General features: G+C 43.5%; 1 protein-coding gene across 2 annotated transcripts; it reads right to left on the bottom strand.

Annotated features, from left to right (window-relative positions):
- Window positions 1–42: 42 nt before the first annotated feature.
- On the bottom strand, window positions 43–26,594 carry VIRMA (vir like m6A methyltransferase associated). 2 transcript variants are annotated; one of them, XM_072151424.1, is made up of 24 exons: window positions 26,460–26,594; window positions 23,851–23,966; window positions 22,919–23,005; window positions 21,640–21,688; window positions 20,114–20,288; window positions 19,099–19,230; window positions 18,461–18,742; window positions 16,538–17,693; window positions 14,961–15,452; window positions 12,443–12,597; window positions 11,599–11,681; window positions 11,095–11,188; window positions 10,446–10,990; window positions 10,128–10,363; window positions 8,958–9,207; window positions 8,652–8,869; window positions 5,286–5,415; window positions 4,288–4,437; window positions 4,039–4,199; window positions 3,302–3,398; window positions 3,042–3,205; window positions 2,319–2,650; window positions 2,081–2,221; window positions 43–464 (listed from the first exon to the last, which is right to left on the bottom strand). In XM_072151424.1, exons 1-24 carry the CDS (start codon window positions 26,520–26,522, stop codon window positions 307–309), a joined length of 5,466 nt encoding a protein of 1,821 aa, XP_072007525.1. In that variant the 5' UTR covers window positions 26,523–26,594; the 3' UTR covers window positions 43–306. The 2 variants fall into 2 exon arrangements, with proteins under 2 accessions (XP_072007525.1, XP_072007526.1); XM_072151425.1 differs by having other exon boundaries at window positions 16,538–17,690.

Below are 26,594 nucleotides of genomic sequence, written 5' to 3'. Positions count from 1 at the left end.
TACAAAGTTACGTGGACTCCCTTACTCAAATAGAGCAACGTATTATATTTTAGCATTTTATTACAAAAGAAAATGAACCAAAAGAAATAAGACAACACAGAAAAATGACTAAACTGTACATAAAAAATAAAATGCTTTGTACTTTGACATGGAACATGTGTATCAAAATACATTTACTATCAGGCCCAATACTGGATGGTGCGGCCATGTCCACACCGTGTTGTCCATTGGTGCTCAGTGCTGTATCTCTTTTTCCAAAATTATCTCCAAATATTCACATATATAACATGTCCGGCAGCGCCCCTTCTATCTGGTGAAGGAACGTACGTGACGTCCTCTGCTGCCATTTCCTCCAAGGAATTTTCCACGTGAAGCGTTTCCACCTCCTGCAGCATTTGTCCAGGATGGTCCGAGACCACCACCACGACCCCTGGCCACTCGCTCACGAGGGTTTGGACGGTAACCTGATGAGAAAATATGAAGCCAGAGTGTAAGGTCATGTGTGGGGGGGGGGGGGGCGAACACTCAAAATGACAACTTAAAGGGGTATTCCCGTCATAATATGTGCCTTTAATTTATATGCTACAGACATGCACTTCTTCAATTGCTTGTATTTAAATAAATAATAAACCACATGTGCATAACTCAACGCATGTAACGTTCACAATAGAAACAGGAAAAATCTGCCAAGTATAAACATTTTGCCCAACTCTACAGCTGGCTGGCACCAATGCATTTCCTACTCTAAGATTATACTCGAGTCATTAGGTTTTCCCTGTATTTTGTGGTAAAATTAGGGACCTCGGCTTATGCTCAAGTATATACGGTAATCATTTTTATTACTACTACCCTACAAATACAGTATGGGTACAGCCCAGTACTACTACTCCTATCCTGTATATATGGGTACAGCCCAGTACTACTACTCCTATCCTGTATATATGGGCACAGTACTGCTACTCCTATCCTGTATATATGGGCACAGTACTACTACTCCTATCCTGTATATATGGGCACAGTACTACTACTCCTATCCTGTATATATGGGTACAGCCCAGTACTACTACTCCTATCCTGTATATATGGGTACAGCCCAGTACTACTACTCCTATCCTGCATATATGGGCACAGCACAGTACTACTACTTCTATCCTGTATATATGGGCACAGCACAGTACTACTACTCCTATCCTGTATATATGGGCACAGCACAGTACTACTACTCCCATCCTGTATATATGGGCACAGCACAGTACTACTACTCCTATCCTGTATATATGGGCACAGCACAGTACTACTACTCCTATCCTGTATATATGGGCACAGCACAGTACTACTACTCATATCCTGTATATATGGACACAGCACAGTACTGCTACTCCTATCCTGTATATATGGGCACAGCACAGTACTACTACTCCTATCCTGTATATATGGGTACAGCACCATACTACTACTCCTATCCTGTATATATGGGTACAGCACCATACTACTACTCCTATCCTGTATATATAGGCACTGTACAGTACTACTACTCCTATCCTGTATATATGGGCACAGCACAGTACTACTACTCCTATCCTGTATATATGGGCACAGCACAGTACTACTACTCCTATCCTGTATATATGGGCACAGCACAGTACTACTACTCCTATCCTGTATATATGGGCACAGCACAGTACTACTACTCCTATCCTGTATATATGGGCACAGCACAGTACTACTACTCCTATCCTGTATATATGGGCACAGTACTACTACTCCTATCCTGTATATATGGGCACAGCACAGTACTACTACTCCTATCCTGTATATATGGGCACAGCACTACTACTCCTATCCTGTATATATGGGCATAGCACAGTACTACTACTCCTATCCTGTATATATGGGCACAGCACAGTACTACTACTCCTATCCTGTATATATGGGTACAGCACCATACTACTACTCCTACCCTCTATATATGGGCAACATACAGTACTATACAGTTTATTATATCAAATATATACATTTTCATGGAAATTTGGAGATCCACAAGGTGTCATAAAAAAATACAACATTAAAAAGTACTGACCTGCAGAGCTCTGCCTGAGAGAAGGCAGGGGTCCTCTATCGAAGTTGCTTTGGGCTCCTCTGCTTTCTACATATGTCGCTCGTGGGGCGGCCTGAGCCGTCCAGTTTAAGACACGAACGCCTTCGCGACGACTGTAGTTAACTAAAAATAAAAAAAAAAAAAAATACTCCAAATTTAGGCTACAATACTTTACTGTGCATTGACAAGTTCATTGAAGAGACAAATAGCTGCAACCCACCTTTAGGAGCAGGAGGGGTGAAGAATCTGCTTTGGCTGTGAAAGGCCCCTCTGCCACCGCGGTTCCCAGGAAATCCCCCCCGAGAGGAAACCTTCTGGGTGACTTTGGGAGGTCTCTTGGGTTGAGGAATCCCAACCTGAGGTACAACCTCCTTCCGCTCAGCAGCCACAAAGTCATCCACATGCATGGAAGGAGGGCGGCTCGTGTTCTGCTTCCTCTGCCTAAACAGATCATGTGGGCGCATGCCTTGCCCGAACCCTCCTCTGCCCCTCCCCCGGGGCAGGGGCACAAAGTGGGCTCTTTTGGCTGGTTCAATGTATTCAGATTTACCACTATTAAAAAGAAGTAGAAGACGCAGTTTAAACAACTAATTACAAATCTTTCCACAGACAAAATATAGGAAGTCAATATCAGATTAATGGTGGTCCAACACCTAGGACCCCCTCCCCACACATCAAATATCCTCAATAACAGCTATACAGACTGGAAAGAGAAGCAGACAGCTCCGTTCTCTGTATAGTGGCTGAACTAAGTCACTACAGCGCAGTTTCCAATCAAATGAATTGAAAACCGATCTGCATTAACCTAGTCTGACCACTACACAGAGAACGGCGCTGTCTTATCCTATTACATTCGCTGTTTATCATCTCCTTAGAACATCTAATCTGTGGGGGTGATCTAATCTGGAACCCCCTACAAGCAGGAGCTGAAAGTAAAACGCACCTGGTAATAAAGGTCTCGTGCTTGTGTTTTCCGAGTTTAAACCCTTTGGAAGCTTTTGTCCGGCCTGGTGATGATGGCTCCAACAAGAAGGATTTTTCCAGTTCTGCTTTCAAGTCAAAATCGCTGCAGCATTTACCAGAAAGGTCAATTAGATCCACTTTCACCTGCAATGAAAACCCATAGGCCTCATATTATGCCTCCTGTGTGCAGCCACAACATTCAGGTGTGTTCATGTCATAGTAGAATGGAGGCGTTCATACCAAGTCTAGATCAACATCTGCTTCTTCAGGCTGGAAGGGTGAAAAGGAGAAAGACTTCAGCTGCTCGTCCATCACATCTGCTAGAATGTACACCGTCCTACAGAAGAAGAGAGAAAAAGATCACAAATCAAGTCGGTTAATGACCATCACCAGATTTTACTCCATTAAACTACTAGACACCATCAGGGTATGAAACGTCCCAAGTAGAATTCCCTACATTTAACTAGAAGAAATCTCTTAAAAAGTCACATGAAAATGAGCAGAGAAGAGTCATATTTTTCCTGAGATGAGTCAAGTTTAGAGGCGGCCCTATCTTTGGCTCTATAGTACATGGTAACATCATTTTGTTATCATATTAAAAGATAAGAATTTCATCTTTCAGATTACATCTCCTGTTGTGTAACTACAGAACTACACGTGTCCTCCACCGGCAGCTGCTGTGTGATGCTGGGAGAATCAGTCTCCTTTCCCTCTGGCAACATTTAATCTAGCACCCTGCTCCTTCATTGAAGGATGACTCTACACAGTTATAATCACCATGTACTACATTTTCTGCAGTTTCTATTGGCTGCTCTACAGTGAACAGAGTATCCAGCCAGTGGGAAGGGCAACTGAGCATGTGCGTCCACCAGGAATCAGCTCAATAGCTGGACATGGCTATTCAAGTTTTTTTTTTTTTCTTTTTCCACTATATGTGGATAGTGGAATTCTTTGGGATAAGGAATTCTTTGTGTTACCTGTTGTTGAATAGGTTCTGCAGGGAGTCTCCAGCTGGCAGCACTGGCTCCACATCCTGGTCACTTGCTGGCGCCGACTCTTTCGCTGTATCAATGATCTGCCGGAACCCTGCAACGTTGTCCTGTAAAGACTCCAGACTGTCGTCGTCCTTGGATTGCTCCTAGAAACACAGATATAGGTGCGATCAGCACAGACGTTAAGAAAGGACCATGTGATAGATGTAAAAAAGGAAAGAATCCATAACTTACCAGAACGATTTTCTCCAGGTCCAGCAGGAGGTTCTGCGAGGGGTCGTCTTTGTTGAGTAGCAGCTGCTTCATTTCACCAGCACCAAAACCGAGAGTCTTGGAGTGGTGAGCGCCGTCCACTTCCATCATCCCTCCATCTTCTCCGCACGTCTACAGAATGACAGCCAGAGGGTTAAACCAGTGTCTAATCCACAAGAAAGGGGATAATGGAGGGGTCTGACCTCCAAAGGGGGGGGGGGGGGGGTCTGGGTCGCCCTAATGAATGGGGCACAGATCCTATCAGGCTGTTAGAAACCCAATTCTTGTGATTAAAGGGTAAGGGAGTGGATATAAGTAACACTAATCCTGTACGGAATAAAATGCTAAATTGCAAATTTGGGACAACCCCCTTACAGGATCTTTCGGTCAGTGACAGATCCCTAACATTACACTTGAAGGGATCTACCATTAAAATCCACCATGATAAACCAGGGACATTACTCATAGACCCAGGCACCGGGACTGTGATAATCTTCTTATATTTATTATCCATGGCCTCCTTACTTCTAAAATCAACTTGTTTTATTACTATACTAATAAGCAAGAAATGTTCTGGGGGCATCACCAGAGCCTCTTTGTGTTTGTAGCTTCCCAGGCTGTTACACAGTTCAGAAGCTACAGCTCGGAGGGGCTCTAGTAACACCCCCATTGCCCTTCAGGCTTATTTTTATCTTTAGGCTAATTTTTAAAGTTGATTTAGCGGAAGGAAGTCATCAATAAATTTAGGAAGATGACCAGAGTCACGGTGCCTGGTTGATGGTAGATTTTCTTAAAGTCATTTCCCCTCTTCATAATTTGCTTAATTTTCACGTAGGCATTAAAAGTCTAGAGTTTACTACACCAAGAAAATATATAGTTCCAAAGAAAATATGTAGCAATTCAGTAACCAAATAAGTCTCTACACAAAACTAATTACTAAATAAAACTACAACGCTGAAGGGGATATGAAGTTCACTTGCCATTGGATCAGAATTCAGTATCTGCCGCATAAAATCCAAGAACGATGAGGCCAATTCCCCGGTGTCTTTTCCAAACCCACAAACTATTCGCTTCAGGAGGAGGAAAAGAGCGTTGTGTTTCCTGAGGGAGCTGAAGAAAAAAAGAAAAATAATGAAAATCCAGATTTTGGTTTGCTCTTGGAATTGTGCCGCAGTTTTTGAACTAACCCCTAGGTGTCAGCAGCAGCCACAGATTGGAAGCTTATACACAATCACTTGCCAACGTTAAAAAGGCTTATGAAAAAAAAAAAAAAAAAAAAGTTGGCCGGGAGGGGGCTTCTTAATAAAATAAAGATGTACTTGCCTTCTGGCGCCCTGCAGGTATCCCGCACTGCTGTCGCTCTGGTCTGCGCGACACAAACAAACATGGCAGCCGGAGCAGTGCTGGATTCAGCTTCCGGCCGAACCCAACAACCATCTGTCCCGCATATTCAATGCTGTGAATAGGGACGGGTAGGCGTGGCAGCCAGAAGCTGAATCCAGCACTGCTCCGGCGGCCATGCTTGTTTAAGTGTCGCGCAGACCAGAGCGACAGCAGTGCGGGATACCTGCAGGGCGCCAGAAGGTAAATACATCTTTATTTTATTAAGAAGCCCCCTCCCGGCCAACTTTTGTTTTTTAATAAGTCACGGGCAACCCCTTTAAAGGACATCTACCACCAGGATGAAGGATTGTAAACCAAGCACACTGACATATTGAGCAGTAGGATCCGCTCTTCTTTTATCATCTCAGAAGAATTAAAAACAAAATGTAGGTTCACGTAAAGCCGGCCTCCTGCACGGATCTCAGTTTCTGCTCCTGAGCCTGTGCGACCCTCATAATCATAATTCCTTTATTTATGATGCTGCAGCGCTGCACAGAGCTTGCCAAATCAAGGCCCCAAGGCGCTCAAGGTTTTTATTATAATTAAAAAATTTTTTTTTTTTTAAAGGAAAAAAGAAAAAACAAGGGCATAAGAAGCTTAAAGAAGAGCAGATCCTGCCAGAGGGGGCACACACCAATAAGTCAGTGTGCTTGGTTTACAATCCTTCATCCTGGTGGTAGATGTCCTATTAAGGTAGAGTAGATCCGATGACAGGTTCCTCTAATGTATAGAGGCAAAGCCCTCTTTAGGGCTAACTCCTTTAGTGGCCCAAAACTTTTATAAAATTCCTCTAATATGCAAATTTCCTCCATGCGCCGAGCCCGGCTTCGTGGACAAGTGTGTGCAGCTCCTCATAGCTGCATGCTGACGATGCATTGGTAGGCGGAATGCAAGAGGCTACCTGGGCGTGGAGTAACCGCAGTGTACCCTCAGCTTCACGTCCTATATTAGGGAAAATTAAAATTTATAAAAGTTTTGTGCCACTAAAGAATTAGCACTAAAAAGGGCTTTACTACTATACATTAGAGGAACCTGCCACCGGATCTAACTTAATAGGTAATCTACCTAATAGGTAGATCCATGGTGGTAGGTTTCCTTTAAATTCTGACTCGCATATCAGTGTTTACCTGAGCATACCCACTTAAGACATCACAGGAAGTCCTGGTGCTGTTGGGTCATGAGACACATGACTCCCAGCAGCGAACAGTAAGCAGGGCAAGTATAATATAGGTGACCCTATTAGGGTGTTATACTAACCCCGTTAAAGTTTGCTATAAGTCCCCCTTTTACGAATCTGTTCCCATAGGACTCACTATTTGGGTGCTATAAACAGAAATCGTGTGCACCGTCACGAACTTGAAAATCAGTGCAGAGGATGGGACTCAGAGACTCAAGGAGTCCCTGCTTCCCCGCTGTGATCATGACTGAAGCAGCCATTTGTCAGGGAAGAAGTTGTTGTGTGCTTCTATCCCAAGAAAAATGGTTAGGCATGAAGAAACTATTGTATGCAGTTTGAGGCCTTTGCACTTTTTCTGTATCGCCAACACTCACAGTTGTGGTTTCAGAAAAACATAAAAACAAGCCTTACAGAGAGATCAAGCGTCCGATGAATGGAAATATTGATCGAGGCTGAAAAGCCTCCTAGATCACAAGAAATCGTGCATGGGAACAGGCAAGTTCTGGTGTGTAAGAAACAAGTAAGATCAAAGCCAAAACGCTAAGGCTGCATTTACACCTGGTGTTCCAATTCATTTTGAAAATATTTTTCAAAAACAGTTTACAAACTTTTCACTAGAAAATTATGTGTTCCATAAATTCTGAAATGGACAAATACTGAGGTTTCGGTAAAATGCATTAGAAAAGCTATTGATATTGTGCAAGTTATACAAATTTCCAATATACTTTCTGTATCGATTGCTTGTGGTTTTCTGGATCTCTGCTTGCTGTCATTCTATAGGAAGCTTCATTGTTTACTTCCTGTGGACAAACACGGATCCCAGATCATGTGATGTCAAACAGGTACACGGCTCGTTTACAGAAAGTAATCAGAGCTGAGTGATGTAATGAGCCTTGCAGCTGCGTGACATCACAAGGCCAGGGGTATAACGGCTCGTCCATCTGTGTGACATCACATGACCAGGTATATTATGGCTGGTGCACCTATGCGACATCACATGACCAGGGATATAACGAGCCATGCACCTATGCGACATCACATGACCGGGGATATAACGAGCCGTGCACCTATGTGACATCACATGACCCGGGATATAACGAGCCGTGCACCTGTGTGACATCACATGACCCGGGATATAACGAGCCATGCACCTGTGTGACATCACATGACCATGGATATAATGGCTCGTGCACCTGTGCGACATCACATGACCCGGGATATAACGAGCCGTGCACCTATGTGACATCACATGACCATGGATATAATGGCTCGTGCACCTGTGCGACATCACAAGACCAGGGGTATAACAGCTCTTGTATCTGTGTGACATCACATGACCGAGGATATATACTGGCTTGTGCACCTGTGACATCACATGACTAGGGATTTAACGAGCCATACACCTGGGTGACATCACATGACCGAGGATATATAATGGCTTGTGCACCTGTGTGACATCACATGACTAGGGACCTGTTTGTATCCACAGGAAGCAAACATAGAAGCTTCTAATAAAATAACAGCAAGCAGAAGTCTAGGGTATAGGGAGGAATGGATAAAGTATTGAAAAACTGTAAAATTACACAAAAAATATTAATTAAGGAAAGTGGACAACCCATTTAAAATGTGCAATCTGTATGGGTGCTGCATTTCGGATATACTGGACCCTGTATAGTCACAAATGGGTATTAAAAGTTGCAGTGTTTTTATAAGTCCACCCTAACCCCCTACACAAACTCTTAAACATTCCCACGAGCTAAAACGTTCCTATGGGTTTCCAACTTACCTCTTCAAATGGAAGAAGCCAAAGTCATGCTCCGAGAGGAACATCATAGTCCTGATACAGGTAAGAAGTGTAGAATAGCTGCTGTCATTGTTGGCTAAGGTCTCCATTAAGCAATCGCATATGGAAGGAAGATGATCTTTACTGGGCACGGAGTTGGAGAGCTGATCCACTTCTGACGCCGGAGCTTCCCCGGAGCTGGGTAAGATGAGGGCAATGTCCTAAAAAACAAAAAAAAAACAATTTAATATAAAAATCAATGCTCCTGTCTGAAGCCATTACATGGTGAGAGGAGAGAGATGAGAGTACCTGGTCACAGAGGTACTGCACGATGGACGCCACATACTCGGCGCACTGCTGCTGGATGACATTGTCTCCTGCAGACTTCATAAGCGTCAGGAGCTCTTGGAAAACTTCAGCATATCGCTCGTCGCCTTTCCCTCCATTTATAAGGTGTAGAATTGCTACTTTGCAGGCTCTGTGGGCAGCTAGAGAGTCGAGAAGAGCGAGAAGCCGAGCCGTCTGACCTGTGACTTGCTTCTCCTGGTCTTCTGCGGGACTGAAACAACAACAACAAGATATCACAAATCTGAACAAAGTTCTGTTTCAAACTAAAGAACTGAGCCGGGTCATGAACTTTTAAGACCTGAAGTCTCCTGCTACTGCAAAAATCATGAAATTTAGAGGTTTAGACTGCTGGGACCCCTGTGATCCGGAGAATGGGGTCCGGTTTCTACTAATGGGTGTTGTGAAAGGACGAGAATGTGCCATGAGGCTCCACTCATTGCCTAAAAATTGGATGGAGATTGCTTAACTGTGCTGATCTATCTCCACCACTCCCATACAGTGAATGGGTCTGGCCGCTTCACCGATTAGTAAGAATGGAACCTCTATTCTTCGAATCGTCGGGGAACCAGCAGTTGGACCCTTACCGATCACCTCCTAATCCCACATCCTGTGTAGGGGGTAACCCGAATACTTTCTCATCCTATTTCCTCACACCAAGATGGGTTTTAAGTGTCCCAAGTGCTCCACATTAAAGGGGTTGTCCGTAGATGAAAAAACATGGCTGCTTTCTTCCAAAAACAGATCCTCTCCCGACTATGGAGAGGGATGATATTGCACCTATGTTCCATGCATTTTTACAGAGCTGAGCGGCAATACCAGCACAAAAACTGATCAGGCTGTTTTTTTGGATAGAAAGCGTCCATTTTCTCAACTCCATTTATGAAGTGCACAACCAATGTTACATTCATTTCCTGCGGTACATAAGTCACTCAGAAGTGAATGGAACAATGTAGGAGTTTGAATCATACGGAAAGACTGGGGGCAGGGATAACGGCAGGCACTGAGTCATGTTTTTTTGGATTGGACCCACCCAACAATCAGAATAGTTAGTATAACTTTTGAATGCCAAAAGTAAGCCTTTCACAACCAGGGGTTAATATAATGAATCAATTTATAAGATGTGTGACCTACCTCTGCAGGTCTTCCACAATTAGATCCAGGACTGTGCGCATGATTAAGAGAGCGGTGGGGGAGGCCAGGTCACACAACTGTACGGTGACCCGTCTGATCATTTGCTGCAGAGGTTGGCATGAGCTCCCAGAGAAGGATCTGACCACGTCCTGCAGGAGCTTGGCATGTACATGTAGATGCATGCTCCACAGCTTCCGGGTGTTCAAAGCCACCGCAATGTCCTGCGGTTCAATAGCCTGAAAGAAAAATCACAAAATGTGATTCTAATGAATGACATAGGTGCAATAAAGAGATCAGATAATCCCATCTGACACTCACCTGAGTGGTCTGCATTGGCAGTGGGAAAGGAAGGAGCTCGGACAGAATGACCAGCCCAGAAAAGAAACCTTCAGGTGCCTTTAAGATAGAGGAAAGCACTTCTTTAAGCATTAATGACCAAGTATTGTTTGCCAGAGTCTCCTCTGAGATCGTCAATGCCCGATTAACTCCTTGGGTAAATGTCAGTAAGATGTCTATGATATCACTCTGGATTTTCTGCTCCTCTCCGTCCAGCCTTCCCGTTAGCGGAATAGAGCATAACAGCATGTGTAAGGTGACCAGAGTGGACGGCACCCGCATATCCTTAAACTCAAAGGAGCCCCCTCTTAAGAGCTCTGTGAGCATCGTCTTAAGCAACGATAGAGTGCAGCGAGCTGAAGAGATGGTTATTGCTTTGTACAGGGTTGTCCCGAGGTTTACGTGAAGCCTCCACGGCTGGATGAGAATGCTGTTCATCTTCTGTAAGATTCGGATGAAGGTATCGAGACCCTCGGCGGAGAAGAGTTGAATGACAGCCAGATTCCACTTCAAGTCCTTCTGCTGCCCTGTAATGGGGAAAATATTCATGAACATAAATCTCATACTGACACTGGCTTTCTACACACACAATGATTTTTTTTTTTTACTAGCATAACAAAAATATATCTACCTTCCACAGGAGCAGGAGGACAAGCCACGTGGCAGAGTACCCTGAGAGCTGTCAGCAGTCCCACACCTTCCGGAGCCATCAGGTTGTCCAGGTTCTAAAGTGACAACACAAATTACACATCTCAACTAAAATTGACTTTGCATTTATTTGGACAACGCTCACCGATTTTTTTTTAAATAGTAATCGGATTCCACTTCCTTACATTGCTGCATGATCCAAATCTGATGCCCAGTGTAGGTGCCTTAGGTTGTGGACACTACACAGAAAGCTGTGATACTTGTTACTCCCATAGCATTGAATAAAGTAGCAGGAAGTATAGTCTGTGGGGGGTCTCATTTTAGCAATCAGCGAGGGTCCCAGAACTTGGGCCCCTGACTGATCAGAAAATTATCCCCTATTCACCTGGATTCACTTGGGGGATCCCCTCGTAGTAAAATTATTATTGAGACGTTCTGTACTACTTTTGCACAAAATCCAAGCTGCTAATACAATCGCGTCACTTACTTGTTTGATATAGTCAATAAGACCCGGGATGCAACTGATCTCAAATCGAAAACTTTTCAATGGTTCCAGCCACTTTGCAAGCTCTAAAAACGAAGCACATTAAATTGATTTACATAATATCAATTAAAGGGGTTGTCTTGGCATGAAGATAAATTTATATCAGGTCTGGGGGTTATAAAAACAATAAAAATCTTATACTTACGTGGCGCCACCTGTCCCTGCCATGTCCCTGTTTGTTTACAGAGGCCAACACTTCCTTCCCGACTACTTCCCCTGATACACATTGAAAGTGATGCAGCGTCTCCCCTGTCTACGTGTTGTCCTTTTGTGGTTCCTTAGATGTTCCCTTTAATGGGCTTCAGTTTAATGGTTGCAGTTCTCAGCACTGTTTTTGAGGGATCTACTTTTTTATGCCAGGCGATGGCTTCTCTGTGTACAATATTGTCACTTATGTATTACCCCAGGTACAGTGATTGCGGATTTATCGTCAATCATGTTGCATTTTCATCTGATGTGTGTAATATTTGTCTGTCATATCTTCTATAAAACGAAATAATCTGAAAGTGATACTGTATTAGGTGCACGGCAGTGACTGTTTACAGAGGTCGGAGCTTCTGAATAAACATGGGCAAGGCAGGGATGGGAAGCCTCCGGACAACGGAGGCGAGTAGAAGATTATTATTGTTTTTATAACCCCCTAACATTATATTATAGCCCAGACAACCCTTTAAAGTGATAATTGAGTGAAATAGGAATTAAAAAAGGAAAAAGCATCAGAAACATTATTCTATATGATTATAGAGAACATTATGTATGGCAATAACCAGGATGTATCAGCTCTTACCTTGTAGCTTGGCGTTATTCTCATCCCCCTTGCACAGCTTCACTAATGGAGCAGAGTGAGTTTCCAGCATCTGGACATCACTTGAGGTTTGTACTACCAGCAGCACAAGGAGACAGGCGTAGTTATAAGCCACGGATTTCTTGGATTTGGTATCCCTGAAAGAAGTAGTCACAAATGTTCAGTCGGTGGCCGCTGATCAATAGAAATGTAGGCAATTAAGAGACAACAGATCTTAGTACAGGCAGTCCCCGGGTTACATACAGGATAGTTTCTGTAGGCTTGTTCTTAAGTTGAATTTGTATGCAAGTCGGAACTGTATATTTTATAATTGTAATCCCGGACAAATTTTTTTTTGGTCTCTGTGACAATTAGATTTTAAAAATGTTGGATTGTCATAAGAACCAGGAGTAACAATAAATCTTCATTACAGACGCCTGTGATAACTGTTATAGCTGATTATTGTAGCCTGGGACTATAGTACAATAAATTACCAACATCCAGAGGTCCGTTTGTAACTAGGGGTCGTATGTAAGTCGGGTGTTCTTAAGTCTAATCGCCCTGCAATATTACAACTAATGTGACACAGTGAGTGCTGTGGTGGCGCTTGTGTTGAAATGTTAGCCCTGTTATTTAAATCAGATGAGACTTTGCAGGACGACAAAGGGATTTTCACACACAAAGGCATCATGATGGTCAAAAAGATACTATATAGCCCTCACCCTATACTGCAGAGGATTAAAAGCTACAGACGCAATGGAAATTTGTCCTTTGAAGCAAACCCGCCAGTAGCAATCCCCGTCAGGGTGCGGTCACACGTAGCACAACGCTAGAGCAATGGGGGCATGCCTTAGCCCAAATGCATTTTTTTTTTTTTAAATCAGAACTTTTTTTTAATTAAGGCAGAGGGAAAACAGAGCCTTACATTTTTTTAACATTTTGAGTTAAAGACACATAAAATAATAAAGAAAAAGACCCCAGCAGGAGCAGCCCAAATGCATTTGCTGTGAGACGCACGTGATCGGTAAGTAATCGCATGCGTTTCACTGGAAATGCTAATCAGATCTGACCAAGGCACAGCTCCCTGCGCCAGCACAGTGCTTGGAAACGCAGCGTGTGACCGTACCCGCAGGTAAGGTACGAAATGTCCTTTCAAGATTTACCATGTTATGTAAAAGCTCAACCATTATTTTCCTATAAAAAGAAAAATTTCTCCAAAGTCATGTGAAAGTGAGCAGGGAAGAGTCAGGGAGGGCATGGGAGTATCACTTTATACACTTATATCTTGGCTTCTACAGTAGCTAGGACCAAAGCTGTGTTATCACATTAAAGAGGAGAATTTTATGTAGTAATTCTGTGGGGTACAGAACCAGAGATACGGTAGGTATATTCACAGTGGGGATTGCAAGATGCGATTATAAAGGAACACTCCGGTCACAGCCGATACATTGAATTTTACCTTGTACAGAGAGCCTGAAGGGAGGAGCAGGACTCCAGGTTCTAGGAATACAATGAGTCCTGATCCTCCCTTCAGGTCCAGCAACAGGCTTTATTCAATGAATTAGCTTTGACTGGGGTGTTTCTTCAAAGAGGAGGAGATTCTTTAGTTTGATATGATACCACATGCCCAGTACTATAGAACTATATAGAACAATACATGGGCACATGAAAGGACACCACCACTCCAGCCTCTCAGGATGACTCATCTCAGGCTGAAAAGCTGGTTGGAGAGTCACTTTAGACAACTATATTTTGGGTTCTATGTTAGCTGGATCCATGTTCTGGTATTGCATCAAGTTTGTGGTTCTGGGATCTACAGAACCAGAGATGCAGGCAGTAAAGAAAAAGCCGAGATTTGTATCTTTATCTGCAGCTCAGTTTCCCAACTATAAATTTATCTGCCCGTATCTCTAGTTCTGTATTTCACAGAGCCACATTCCTGATGCAGTGTATTCATGGTTCTAACTTGTATTGAGCCCAAGATATTGGCATCTAAGATGACACAACTCTGAGCCTCTCAGCCTGACTCACCTGAGGCAAAGGGAGACAGTTTTCTGCTAATTTTCTGATGACTTTGGAGGAGTTTTTGAATATGGCAAATGGGTGGGAATTCACATAAGAGGGAATTCTAAAAAGAACATTTCATGCCCTACCTGAGAGGGCTGCTAGTTTAGTAGGGTAAAATGTTGTGACAGGTTCCTTTTAAGGACATCAATGTAAACCTGGGGAACAAAAGCACCATTCATTAACTCGTCAAACTGCAAGATTATTGAAAGGGAAGATTTACCCAAATTTGACAAAGTAGAAATATTAATGGTCTATCCTTGATTGATAGGTCCCTTGCATATGTGCAAAACTAAGAGGCCTCTTTGCTCCAATAAGAAGATAGAGAGGCCAAGATGATCTCTCTTTTACCTTATTATTGATATAAATGTGTTCCTATGTCTGAGTGGATATACAGAGTAGAGATATAAATATATTATACCACGTGACAAGCAAAATTTTAAAGTAAGTAAATTACCCAAGCGCTTCCTTAGAGCAGATCTCCATTAAGGTAATGAGGCACTGCAGGTTCTTGTCCAGGCTGAAGACGTGAGCCACCGCAGACCTGCCAATGGGGTTGAAGGAGATAAGGTAGAGGTTGTGCAGTATTCCCAGCAGGTTGGCGTGGTCAGCCTCCTCCGTGGCACTACAATGCTGGAAGTGATGAAAAAGCTCAGAGATGTACTGCAGAGCCTGGGTGGCGTGCAAAAGCCACAAGGCACACGAGTCTTCACTGTTCCCATCTGACTGCAGATTGTCGTCTTGATCTTGGTCAGACACCTGACAAAAAGCCCTGGCGATCAGATTTGTGGCTTCATTCTCGAATAAAAGAAACAGGAGTCCTTTCTGAGACTGTGCCAGGAACTGTAGCGTCTCCCGGATAGAGTTCACAATGCCGGGATGGGAGCTAGTCCCTGGTAAAGACAGAAGTACCGTAGCCGACTCCAGGAACTGGTGATGGTGGAGGTACCTGGAAGAAGGAGAGAGATGGTAAAATTTACATCACAAGAAATTATCTGGTTCTGGGGCTGTTCCTTTGTTCTTATGAATCAAAATTTAGGAGGACAATTTAAAGCAGGAGCGCAAAACCCGCAGCCCACAAAGCCGAGCATTGCAGCCCACACCCTGCTGTCTGGAAGACTAATGAGCACTTCCATCAGTGCAGGAGGCCGGGAGCTCCGGGTCTTCTCATGCTGCTTTGCATTGTGTCCTGATGCTGGTTGTATGCAATGGCATCAGGACCCAAAGCAGAGTGGTACCCGGAGCAAGAGAGGAACTGGGAGCAGAGAGGACTTGTCACATGCTTTGTATTCACAGCTCCTGCTTCCTCTCTTGCTCTCCTCTGGATCCCGACACCAATACATACAACCAATGTAGGGAACCTGAGCAGAGCAATGTATGGAGGATAAAAAAAGGTCCTGTATGGCAAGAGTTGGGAGAAGAGGGGATGTATTTATTTTGCACTCTGCCCAGGGGTCTCCAGTATTTGTGGTATGTGTAATTTCTGGCACATCTAGGGTTCTGGTCAATATGAAGGCCCTGTTGAGTAGTATACAATGCGGCCCTTGAATCAAAAAAGGTTGTGCAACCCCAATTTAAATTTTTTGTCATTATAAAGACTTATTCTATACAAGTAGTATAGAGGGGGGGGGGGGGTTCTAGCAATCAGATATTTATCTAGCAAGAGTGCAAAATTTCTAGAGAGCTAGAAGTCTCAACCCACCAACAATAAAATGATTGATAGATATCAGCAGCTTTCCAAGGAGTTCAAGGAAGAAAGTAGATGCCTTATTCCCCCAGTGTACATGGCAAGGTTTTGGCTCTCAGGGACAGGAGCTTGAGAAAGGTGGCCACCGGGGAATAAAGCATCTTAACCTGTTGGAGTGCCGCTGGTTTTTTGGTCTAGGTGCTGAGCTGGTACCGGGGTAAACCCAATTAATTACTACTAATTTACTACTCTCTCCTTTTTTTCCTATATATTTATACACATTACTATACTGTGTTAGTCTGTGTTAGTTGTGCAATATGTACCCCTTGCAAGCACTGATCCCTTACCTAAACAGAATAGGAAATGGGTCATCTCGCTCTGGGGGTCCAGTGATCCTGGCAGATGTTGGGAAAGACTTGACAGGAGGCTGAATCATAGAGTGAGGTGCAGTCTCCAAAAGATGAAAAATCTCACTGATAAGACCAAGCAGTTTCTCCAAGTCTCCTTCACTTATATTAGAGGACTCTAAGAAATGATCCATATCCATAGGAACCTCTTCACTCTCATAGTCTCTGTTTGACCTCTCCACCACTGCCGGTGTTTCCTGATCGGGGTCTCTGTTGTCAGCAGAGGGTGGTGGAGGGGTGCTCTCCGCTAACTGGTCTGTTATTCTCTTTACATCAGAAAGAATTTCGTAAAAATGACATTTCTGGAGGATGGCAGAACAAGCGGTGAAGACTCTGACCGTCTGGTCCATCAGGATCAGCTCCAGGAGTCTCTGGTAACCGCTCTTTCCTTGTGAATCTATAGGGTTTTTCAGGAAGGCGTCCATTCCCTCAGTTGTGCTGATGATGCCGTCCAGCGATTTGAAGGCGTTCAGCTTGAGGGATGAGGACACATGCTCTGCAAACAAGAGCTCATACAACTTTCCAATGACGTCGGCCTTCAGCAGAGCCTCGATACCCCGACTCCCACATTCTGCCAGGGATGACACCAGCTTAGTTCCCGCTTTCAACTGCCGAACATTCAATGCAATGGGTTGCTGAAGCGCAAGCTGTAAGTCCAATGACTGCATGGCCCAGTCTACTAATTGACTCAGATGGTCCCGACTTGGCTGCTTAAGCTCAAGAAAACTTAACCCTTTCACTATTAGGCTAGGAACTTCTTCCAATGCAGTCACCCACTTTGCACCTCTGTCATCTTGATAGAGATCGAGCAGTTCCAGCAGCTTTACCGACAGCTCGCTGGCTCCAGACGTGTCCTTATCCAGGTCCTGATCCCGCAGTTTGCTCATTTCATTCTCAAAAGCAGTTCTGTACGGACAGCTGAAGTAAAGAAGGGGACCTAAGTCACGGTCATAGGGATCATAAGTCATGGTGGGCACGGAAGCCAAATCCTCTGGTGTGTAGTCAATATCAAAGCTTGGATATTTAAAAGCCTCCCGTTCAAAGTCAGCGATTCCATCTTCATCACTTGAGATTTGTTCGTAACCATCATCACCTGCTGTCCAAAAATAAAGTTTTGATTAAAAAGTAAAACTCAATTTCTGATTCTTTCATTTTCAAAATTGACAAACTCCTCTGTAACTGCACTAGGAAATCTAACTGGAGTATAGAGCCATGGCTGACTCACAAAGTGACAAGTATCCTCAATTTAGTACTTCGAGGCAACTTGCTAGGGTCATGCTGCTAATCTTTACTAATGTAAGGAAGTGTGGTTCCACTGAAATCAAGTACACTTGGATTATTGGCTACCACTAATTTGGGGGTCACACTGCAACCACATTCGCCAGCATTGGTTATGTAGTAGCGCACAACTCCAAGACTTTAAAAGGTCTCATAAACCCTTTAAATACAAGACCCCTAAGGTAGGTGGTACCTAGCAACATGGTGTTATATTAAAGACAAGAATCTCATCTTTCAGGTTTATGGTTCTGTGAGGTACAGAATTCGAAATACAGGCAGTTTATGTGAGCTACAGATAAAGATCCAAGTTCTCACCTTAACAGGCGCTATAGAACTGTGAAGTAATCCTCCACCAGCAGCCTCTAAACTTGACTCATCTCAGACAAATAGGACATGATTTTGGAGGAGATTTTTTTGTTGGTAAATGGGCAAGATCTCAAATAAAAAGAAGGAATTGTGGAAGTGATATTTCATGCTCCACCAGAGGGGGAATGGAAGTTTTATGGAGTAAAATCTGGCGACAGGTTCCCTGTAACGTATGGCTGCCGCAGGAAAGCCATGTAGTAAGAAAAAGCCCAAAGTCACCTTCGATTTCTTCCTCATCGCCCTCTTCATCGTCATCTTCATCAGCAATGCTTTCCCCTGTCTGTACATCGTCGTCCTCATCGTCATCTTCATCATCGTCAGGATTAAGGTCATCGTCGTCTTCATCCTCCTCTTCATCATCTTCGTCGCCGTCATCCTGAGGATCGTCATCCCCCTCATCTTCATCAGAGTAACCGCCATCAGGGTGAATAGATACTCGCTCAGGAGATATGGGCTCGAAGTAACCTTCCTGTTGTTCCCGATCATCATCCTTTTCTCCTCCTGATGTAAGAAGGACACCGGAAATGCAATTATCAATGATAAATATTCTAAAAGGATTAATTCCTATTCCAAAAGGATTCCAAAGGATTAATTTTTGCAAAATTAGGATGACATGCAAAGCAAACACCAAGCAGAAGAGTTAGGTTTGATTCGTAGCTGCAGAGCAGGAAGATGCTCTACATGTTAGATAACCCATGCATTTCAAGAAAGGACCAGATTACTTGCACAGCAGTCAGGGTAAGTAGCGCCCTATCATTTGCTAGAAAATTTCTAGTAATTTTGCGAGCCTTTTCATGCAGGAGAGGGCAAAGATCAATGTGAAAGCCGCTATTGCCATTGAAATATCAGATGTCTACCTGCAGCTGGCATTGGCTCATCATCATCGTCATCATCATCATCAGGAGGCGGAGGGCCCGGTGGAGTTCTAGGCCCTCTTGGCTGCGGTCTTGGTGGACTACCATTGTACTGGTCTTCTTTGTCTTCTTCAACTGAGAAGGGAGAAAGACAAATGCAACCTAAAGCAGCCCAATATGTAGCCACAAGCACGCAACTAAGAAAAGGAGGCAAGAATCATCAAACAGGCCAATGCCATAATTGCAGAACTCCAACCAAGAGGCTTATTTTATGCAAGAAATATAGGGGGCAGGGGAGGGGGTCGTCTGTGGGAACATGTTGCAGGGCACTAATAAAATACACAGTTGTTGAAGTCGATGGGTCAATCTGTATTTTGATGGAGTATCGGCAGTTCTGACCACTCAAAACTGCTGGAAAGGTTAAAGGGGTTAGCTCAAGTTTTCAAGTTATCCTCTATTTTGAGGACAAGTGATAACAAGGTCATCAGTGAGGGTCCGACAGCAGAACGAGCATGGCAGTGCTGGAGATATCATAGAACTGTGCTCAGCACTGTGCTTGTCTGTGCGCCACATCCGTTAGGGAGAACAGGAGTGCAGTTTGCTGGGGGTCCAATTTTAGGGGACCTAGCAGTCAGACCCCCACTGTTCAGCTCATTATCCCTGCTCCTGTTTGAGAGGGAATAACTTGAAAACTTGAGACAACCACTTACCGATGGGCTCTGTATGAAGTGTCCCGGGCTCTATGTCTTATCAGGAGACAATGATAAGAACTGGGAAGAGAATTCAGCGCAGTGAGCCTGGGACACAAAACAACTGCTATACCCACCACTAAATATAGAGTTTTCAGCAGTTTGTAGGAGTTGAAACAACTGACAGACTCCTTCAAAAAGATAATAGAACAGAGCATTTTACATAAGGCTTTACCAATCCGGTACTTATCCCAAGAACGAGCTGTTCCTGGTCAGTGGTGAAGAAGTGATATCAGATAGGTTAGTAATAGCAGGCTGTTCACACTTACCATGCTTGGGATTCCTTTTCAGCCCCATCTGCTGGTGCTGTGGAGGTGGCGGAGGCGGAGGAGGGGGTGGAGGAGAGTCTCGTTCATGGTTGAGAATAACTCTGTCCACTGATCCGTACACAGCAAGGGTTAGGCAATTGTACCAGCCCTTGAGTACCAGCCCATCTGTGTTAACCTGACTCAAAAACAGACGCCATTAAATATAAAGAAAACAGCGATATTCACAATTATAGCCATCATAAAATGTGTATAAGTATAGATTATAGGGTCATGAAATGGATTCAAAAGCAATACTATATAGCAGTGACGGCGAACCTATGGCACGGGTGCCAGAGGTGGCACTCTGAGCCCTCTTTTTGGGCTCCCAAACCATCAACATAGCACTCGACATAGAACTCAAAAAATCATCCTGCAGTCCCAGGCGAGTCAAGAAATGCTGCTCTCAGTGCTATTCTTGATTGCTTGGGATTGCAGGTAGAGGTAGAACATCTGGAAAGGGTCAGATTATCTGTAGAGCTCCTCTAGACCCCACGTTTCTTCCTGTACAGGTGGACCATAGCGAGATGCTACAACATTAATCCAAATTTGCCCTTCTTCTTGAAAGTGTTTGAAAGTCTGATATGATTGAAAGTTGTGGTAGAACAGGCAGCAATAAATTACTACTTGAATTGCTGTGCTGGCACTTTGAAATAAATAAGTGTTTTTTTTGTTGTAGTTTGGGCACCCAATGTCTAAAAGGTTCCCCATCACTGCTATATAGCTTACAGGTGTAAAGGGCTTACTCCCAGAGTAAGGATATCACCAATACTGCATGAGGTTGCACCTCTGAATGCCTGGACCCACGCCAATCACCAGAATGGGGGTCCAAATCTTACTAACCAATAAGCGTCAAGTTGAGCTGGTATCTCCAGCAGTCTCAGTCATAGTCTATGAGGATGCAGGAGATACCCCGGAGCGGTGCATGTTCCAATACTCACATAGTCAATGGAGTCATAGCGAGAGCAATGAGATAACAATACTTGGTACAAACCCTATAAAATTCACTTCCTGTTGATTTCCATAGCAGGTCCACCTTCCACTTTTTCAATCATAAATATTTCAAGATGTTAAAGCTAAAAATATAGGACTTATATGTGTCCTATTCTGTATCTAATTCCGTTGTGTGAACTCACCCTAAGACCCCTAAAGCCAGCTGATATTATACTTCACTTTCACCAGAGTTCTATGTGATTTGGATTATTGTTGCTCCTGTTTCTGCAATATTCATTCGATGTATGCGTCCCATGGTGATTACAGTACTTATAACGAATGTCAATATTTTGTTTTAATAAAATCTTTATTGAACCTACAACCAGCTGATATGAGAGGGTCCTGCTAGTCATCGATTGGTTATTCATTGCAGAATATGCAGGATACGTAATAAATCTATATGCCTATAGTCACATCCCATTGTGGTCAAAATGAATAAGTTCTAAGTGTAATTAAATTGTTATATTGTATTGTTCTCCAATTAATGATTTTTTTACCTTTGCATTGGGTCGGAAGACGATCGCACTATTCTCATCATATTCCAAGCTGGAAACAGAGAAGAAAAGAAGAAATTTTGAGACAAAACATTTACGACAGTTTTTTCAGTGTGTTTTAGCGTGGTTTTTTGTTCTTCATTAAAAGTAATCTATCATCAAAATCCATCATGATAAACCAGGGACATTACACATAGATCCAGGCACCGTGACTGTGGTAATCTTCTTATATTTATTATTCATGGCCTCCTTCCTTCTAAAATCAACTTTTAAAATTATTCTATGAGCCAGAAGGGTTCTGGGGATTAACAGGTGACGTGGGTTACCAGAGCCCAAATGTGTCACGGCTTCACAGGCTGTTACACTGTGCTATTGCTCAGTGTGACTGCCTTTGAAGCTACAGCACAAATGGGCTCTGGTAACACACCCAGAGTGGCTCAATAGCATCATTTTAAAAGTTCATTTTAGAAAGTAACATACATAAGAAGATTACCACATTCACAGTGCCATGATCTATAGGAAGTGTCCCTGGTTTATCATGATGGATTTCATGTTGAAAGCTAGCTGTTGCTGTGAAGTTATATGGACGTCTGCATTAAACTCAGCTCCACTTACTGCTGGTTACATTTGCTTTAGATAGTTATACATTATCAAGTATGAAGGCAGCAATCTGCAGAGCAAGATCTGCACAGACAATGACCAGATGTGCGTCGCATGTCAGCTTTTTGCCGGCATACATTTTAGTTTTTGGTGCAGACATCTCCAAGAGGTGAGCAAAATTTAGGGGTTTAAAAACATTTTTAGTCAGATTCTGCACTAGTGCAAGATGGATCAGGACTGACTTACATCATATGCACAGTTTTCATAGATCTGCCCTAATGAGCCAAAAAAAAAAATATTAAAGAGCATGTGGATCTATTCATCCTTAAGTGCCAGAACTTCCTAATATAAACCCATTAGAGAGGTTTTTCCTATCTAGACATATCCACAGGTCATAAAAAGATGCAGCATCTATTTCCGGACCCCCTTTACTACAGCCGGGCTTAACAGAGAGCTGCCACTCTCCATTCAACTCTATGGGAGCGACAGGGGTATTCACAACAGGACACTTTTCCCTCCTGAATAGGAGGCCTGTAATAGATGTGATGTACATCAAGCGTTCAGGACACGTACAGCAAGACAGCATCGTATATATGTGACACAAATACTTCCTTGTGCAAAACTTAAACTCAATAAAATACATTAACACCTTCAAAACAAAGCAGAATTTGTATAGACATACCTCCCCAGTCTGTCAAAAACCGTAGCGCTTGGCTTATTGACATTGTTGAAGAACAGGTCCAGGTGAAATGTATGTGGCGAGGTCTCGCTGCAAGAAAATATATACATATTAATCCAGCAGCACGGGGACAGTACATATGGATATTAGATCAGCTGTGAATGATAGGCAGACAAGGTAAGGCTACAGACATGTGACAGTGTGTTAGCCGGATATCACGGATTGAACACTGTGCCTTGTATCAAAGTGACACATGAAGCAATAAGTCCCTTATGTTCTCAGTACATGATGATGCAAGGAGTCCCTGCATCCCATATCAATATGATGGCTGGAGTCCATACCTTAGTACAGTGTTTGGTCCTTAATGTATATGTCTCTAGTCCAAAGAAGGGGCTTAATAATTATAGCTAGTTTATGCTTGTATTAATCTAATATATTTAATGGGCTTTTCCCTATCCCGTGGCTAGGGCCTAACTTGCTGATCAGTGCTGAGGACCCCTCACCGCTCCTCAGACTAATGGAGTAGATAGCCGCACATGGAGAGCTCCATAGAGATTAATGGAGCAGAATGGTCATGGGTGGCTGTCTGCTCCATTAGTCTCATGGAGTCGACGAGGGGTCGTTTTCGCGATTTGCAGGGGTCTCAGCACTGAGGGCCCCACTGATCAGCATGTTAGGTCTTGGTGGGAAAACCCCTTTTAACAGCTGAGAATCTGTCAAAATTCTATTCAACTTCTATTCAATCCTCTGTGGCCCATCGGACATACTGGCCCATCGGACATACTGGCCCATCGGACATACTGGCCCATCGGACATACTGGCCCATCGGATCATCATCGACGAGTCCATAAAGAGCCCTAACTTCTCATTACGTAGTTAATGCCCTATATTAATAATGTCCCTCATAAATAATATTGAGTTCACGTATTGCTCACCCATAGGCGCGGCTGTCAGGTAGGTTGTTGTGTGCTCTGACCCCAGGCGGGATGACCCGTACTTCATTGACGTACACAACACAAGGAAATCGGACCACGTCTACATTGCTGCCTTGCTGTAAAGACATAATAGAATAGCGTGAATAGAGAGATTACAATGAACATTTTATACATTGTAAGAAGCTACGACAAATGAAATTATAAAGCGAAGGTAGTGATGGTTATTAGCATCTACATAGATTGTCATCCCTCACAGTGAGTACTGGTACCTGCATCCTAAATCTTAATAAAATATGGTCTCTGAATTTCTCCTTCTTGGAAATACAGGAAAACATACAGGTTTATACAGACGCTGTTCCTATACAAACCTCTGGACACGAAGGAAGAGTCAGCAGTCATATCCCAGCACCGACCGTGGGTGCAAGCAATGAGTGTTTGCTGCACGCACCCTGTATGGAGAGGGCTCAGACTGTGACCTCTCTCCATACACTCGTACCCAATGTGCGCCATAATAGTACAGAGCACCGTAGACAGATGAGTATAGGGTATAGGTTATTTTTACACCCCCTGGACCCATATAAGAGAAAACATTGATAGACATTTGTTTTTAGGGCAGCGATTGTGTGGTTAAGTTGAGGGACATGAGAAGCTTTGATAGCTCCCACCTGAAAAGTGACAGTATATAAAATCTTATTAAAGATATCTGACACTTTGAATATACACCACCACTGACCCTTATAAAGAATACTGGGACAAGGGTCTTACTTTCTCATTATACCCCTCTGTCACCCTTAGGGGTGCTAGGGGAGGAGAGAGTTTTTAAAAATACAGCAAGTAGTAGGTTGCCATTGAGGCCTAGTAACTAACTGTCACCTTTTTTTCAGATAAAAATAGTTTCCCTCAAATCCCTATATAATCATCTTTGTAATTTTTACCTGGTATCCAGGGATATCTGTAGCAAATCAGGGGGCTTGGCCTCCACAGGTTGTATCCAGCAATAATGTCATGGTGACATCTCGGGTCTTCAAGCCTCCTAACTATACACCATGCATATATCGGATCACATGAAGTCACAGCAACCTCCTTGGACTTCTACTCCTTTCTAACGAGGCATGCTGTGATTTCATGTGATCATATATATGCATGGGGTAAACTTTGCTAATGTAAGGAGGCTAAAGGACCAGAGATGTCATATGACTCGACTGCTGAATGCGGAGAAGGGATGGAGAGGAGCTGCTGGATTCAGAATGAGGAGGCAACACCCCATCGCCCCTAGATAGCAGCAAGGTTATAATAGTTGTTTATATCTGAGGGAAAACAATGTTTAGCTAAAAGAAGGGAGTCAGTTAATAGGGCTCTATGGAAACCTGCCACTAGCTGTAGTGGTTACAGGTTCCCTTTAATATTTACATTTGTCTGTTTTTAAATTAATAACAATCTAGTGTTATTTTACATTAAATAAAATGTATATTTTTATATAAATTGGGACACATAGAAATAGGAAAGGTAACAAATGGTTGCTCTAACAATCAACTATCGGAGAGCAAATAGAAGATTACACATAATAATAGTTCTTTAGAAAACTCAGATTACTCAGCGCTGCAAAGAGTTTGCCAGATCAGTCCCTGTCCCCAATGAGGCTCACCATCTCATCCTACCAGTATGTTTTTGGAGTGTGGGAGGAAACTGGAGTACCCGGAGGAAACCAACGCAAACACAGAGAGAACATACAAACTCTTTGGAGATTACTATATATTTTTATGGTTTGGAACAAATCATCTGGGTTTCAATGGTTTTCTTTGGATAATTTACGAGCATGTTCCCAGAACGAATTAGGGTCCTAAATCCAAGGTACAATGTTTTAACCCCTTCCCGACGTTTGATGTATCTATACAATTCTTCATAGAAGAATTGCACATTGTAATAGACAATCTGGAAAATCCACATATAATGTCATACTGTAGTATGGCACTATACGGTAGGGTGAGACAACAATAGTTTAAAATACATTTTAAATAATTTTTTTTTTTAATTAATATCACCCCCTTTTCCTACAACTGATGTAAAAATAAATAGTCAATGACAGTGCTCTGCCATCTGTGACGCCCCCATAGAGATTTTTAACAGGAGACTCCCAGGGACCCCGGACCAGTGGGGTCTTATCAATCCCGCAGTTCTCCCCTATCCAGGACTTTCTGATACATTGTAACAAGCTGCAAAATTGTGAAAACAGCACATGCTGTAGAGATTTCCATTCGTTGACAGCAAGCAGACATGGTGAGACTGTAAGTAATAAATGCAGACTTTCCCTTTAATGTGATATTCACAGACACTACCACAGAGAGGCCACATATACACTGGATGCTGGGACTTGTAGTCCCTCTGTCCTGCCCCTGCGTCACGTGACACAAATACCGCAAAGGAACCGCACACAGGAGACCGTCGGGCCTGCAGGTGAACGCCTCCCTGAGCCGGGCTCTAGGCCTCAGCCCGCCTGCGCCTTGCCCCCCTCATACACAGCGACCACTACGACCCTCCCCCACGAGCCCCCCGCCACGGACACTAATCCGGCAAACGGGCGACACGACGCCCCCCGCAGCTCCACTCACCTCCGTGTTCTGGTGCTTGAAAGTATCTAAAAACAAGAGCTCCATTGCGGACTCACCCGCCATGTTTGGTGTGGGCGGGGAAGTGAGGAGGCGGGACTTCCGCTCGCAAACCAGAGCGTCCAAGTGAGCGACGCT

Source organism: Engystomops pustulosus, chromosome 5 (assembly GCF_040894005.1).
Source record: "Engystomops pustulosus chromosome 5, aEngPut4.maternal, whole genome shotgun sequence".
NCBI lineage: Eukaryota > Metazoa > Chordata > Amphibia > Anura > Leptodactylidae > Engystomops > Engystomops pustulosus.
This window is presented reverse-complemented; position numbering and strand designations above follow the sequence as displayed.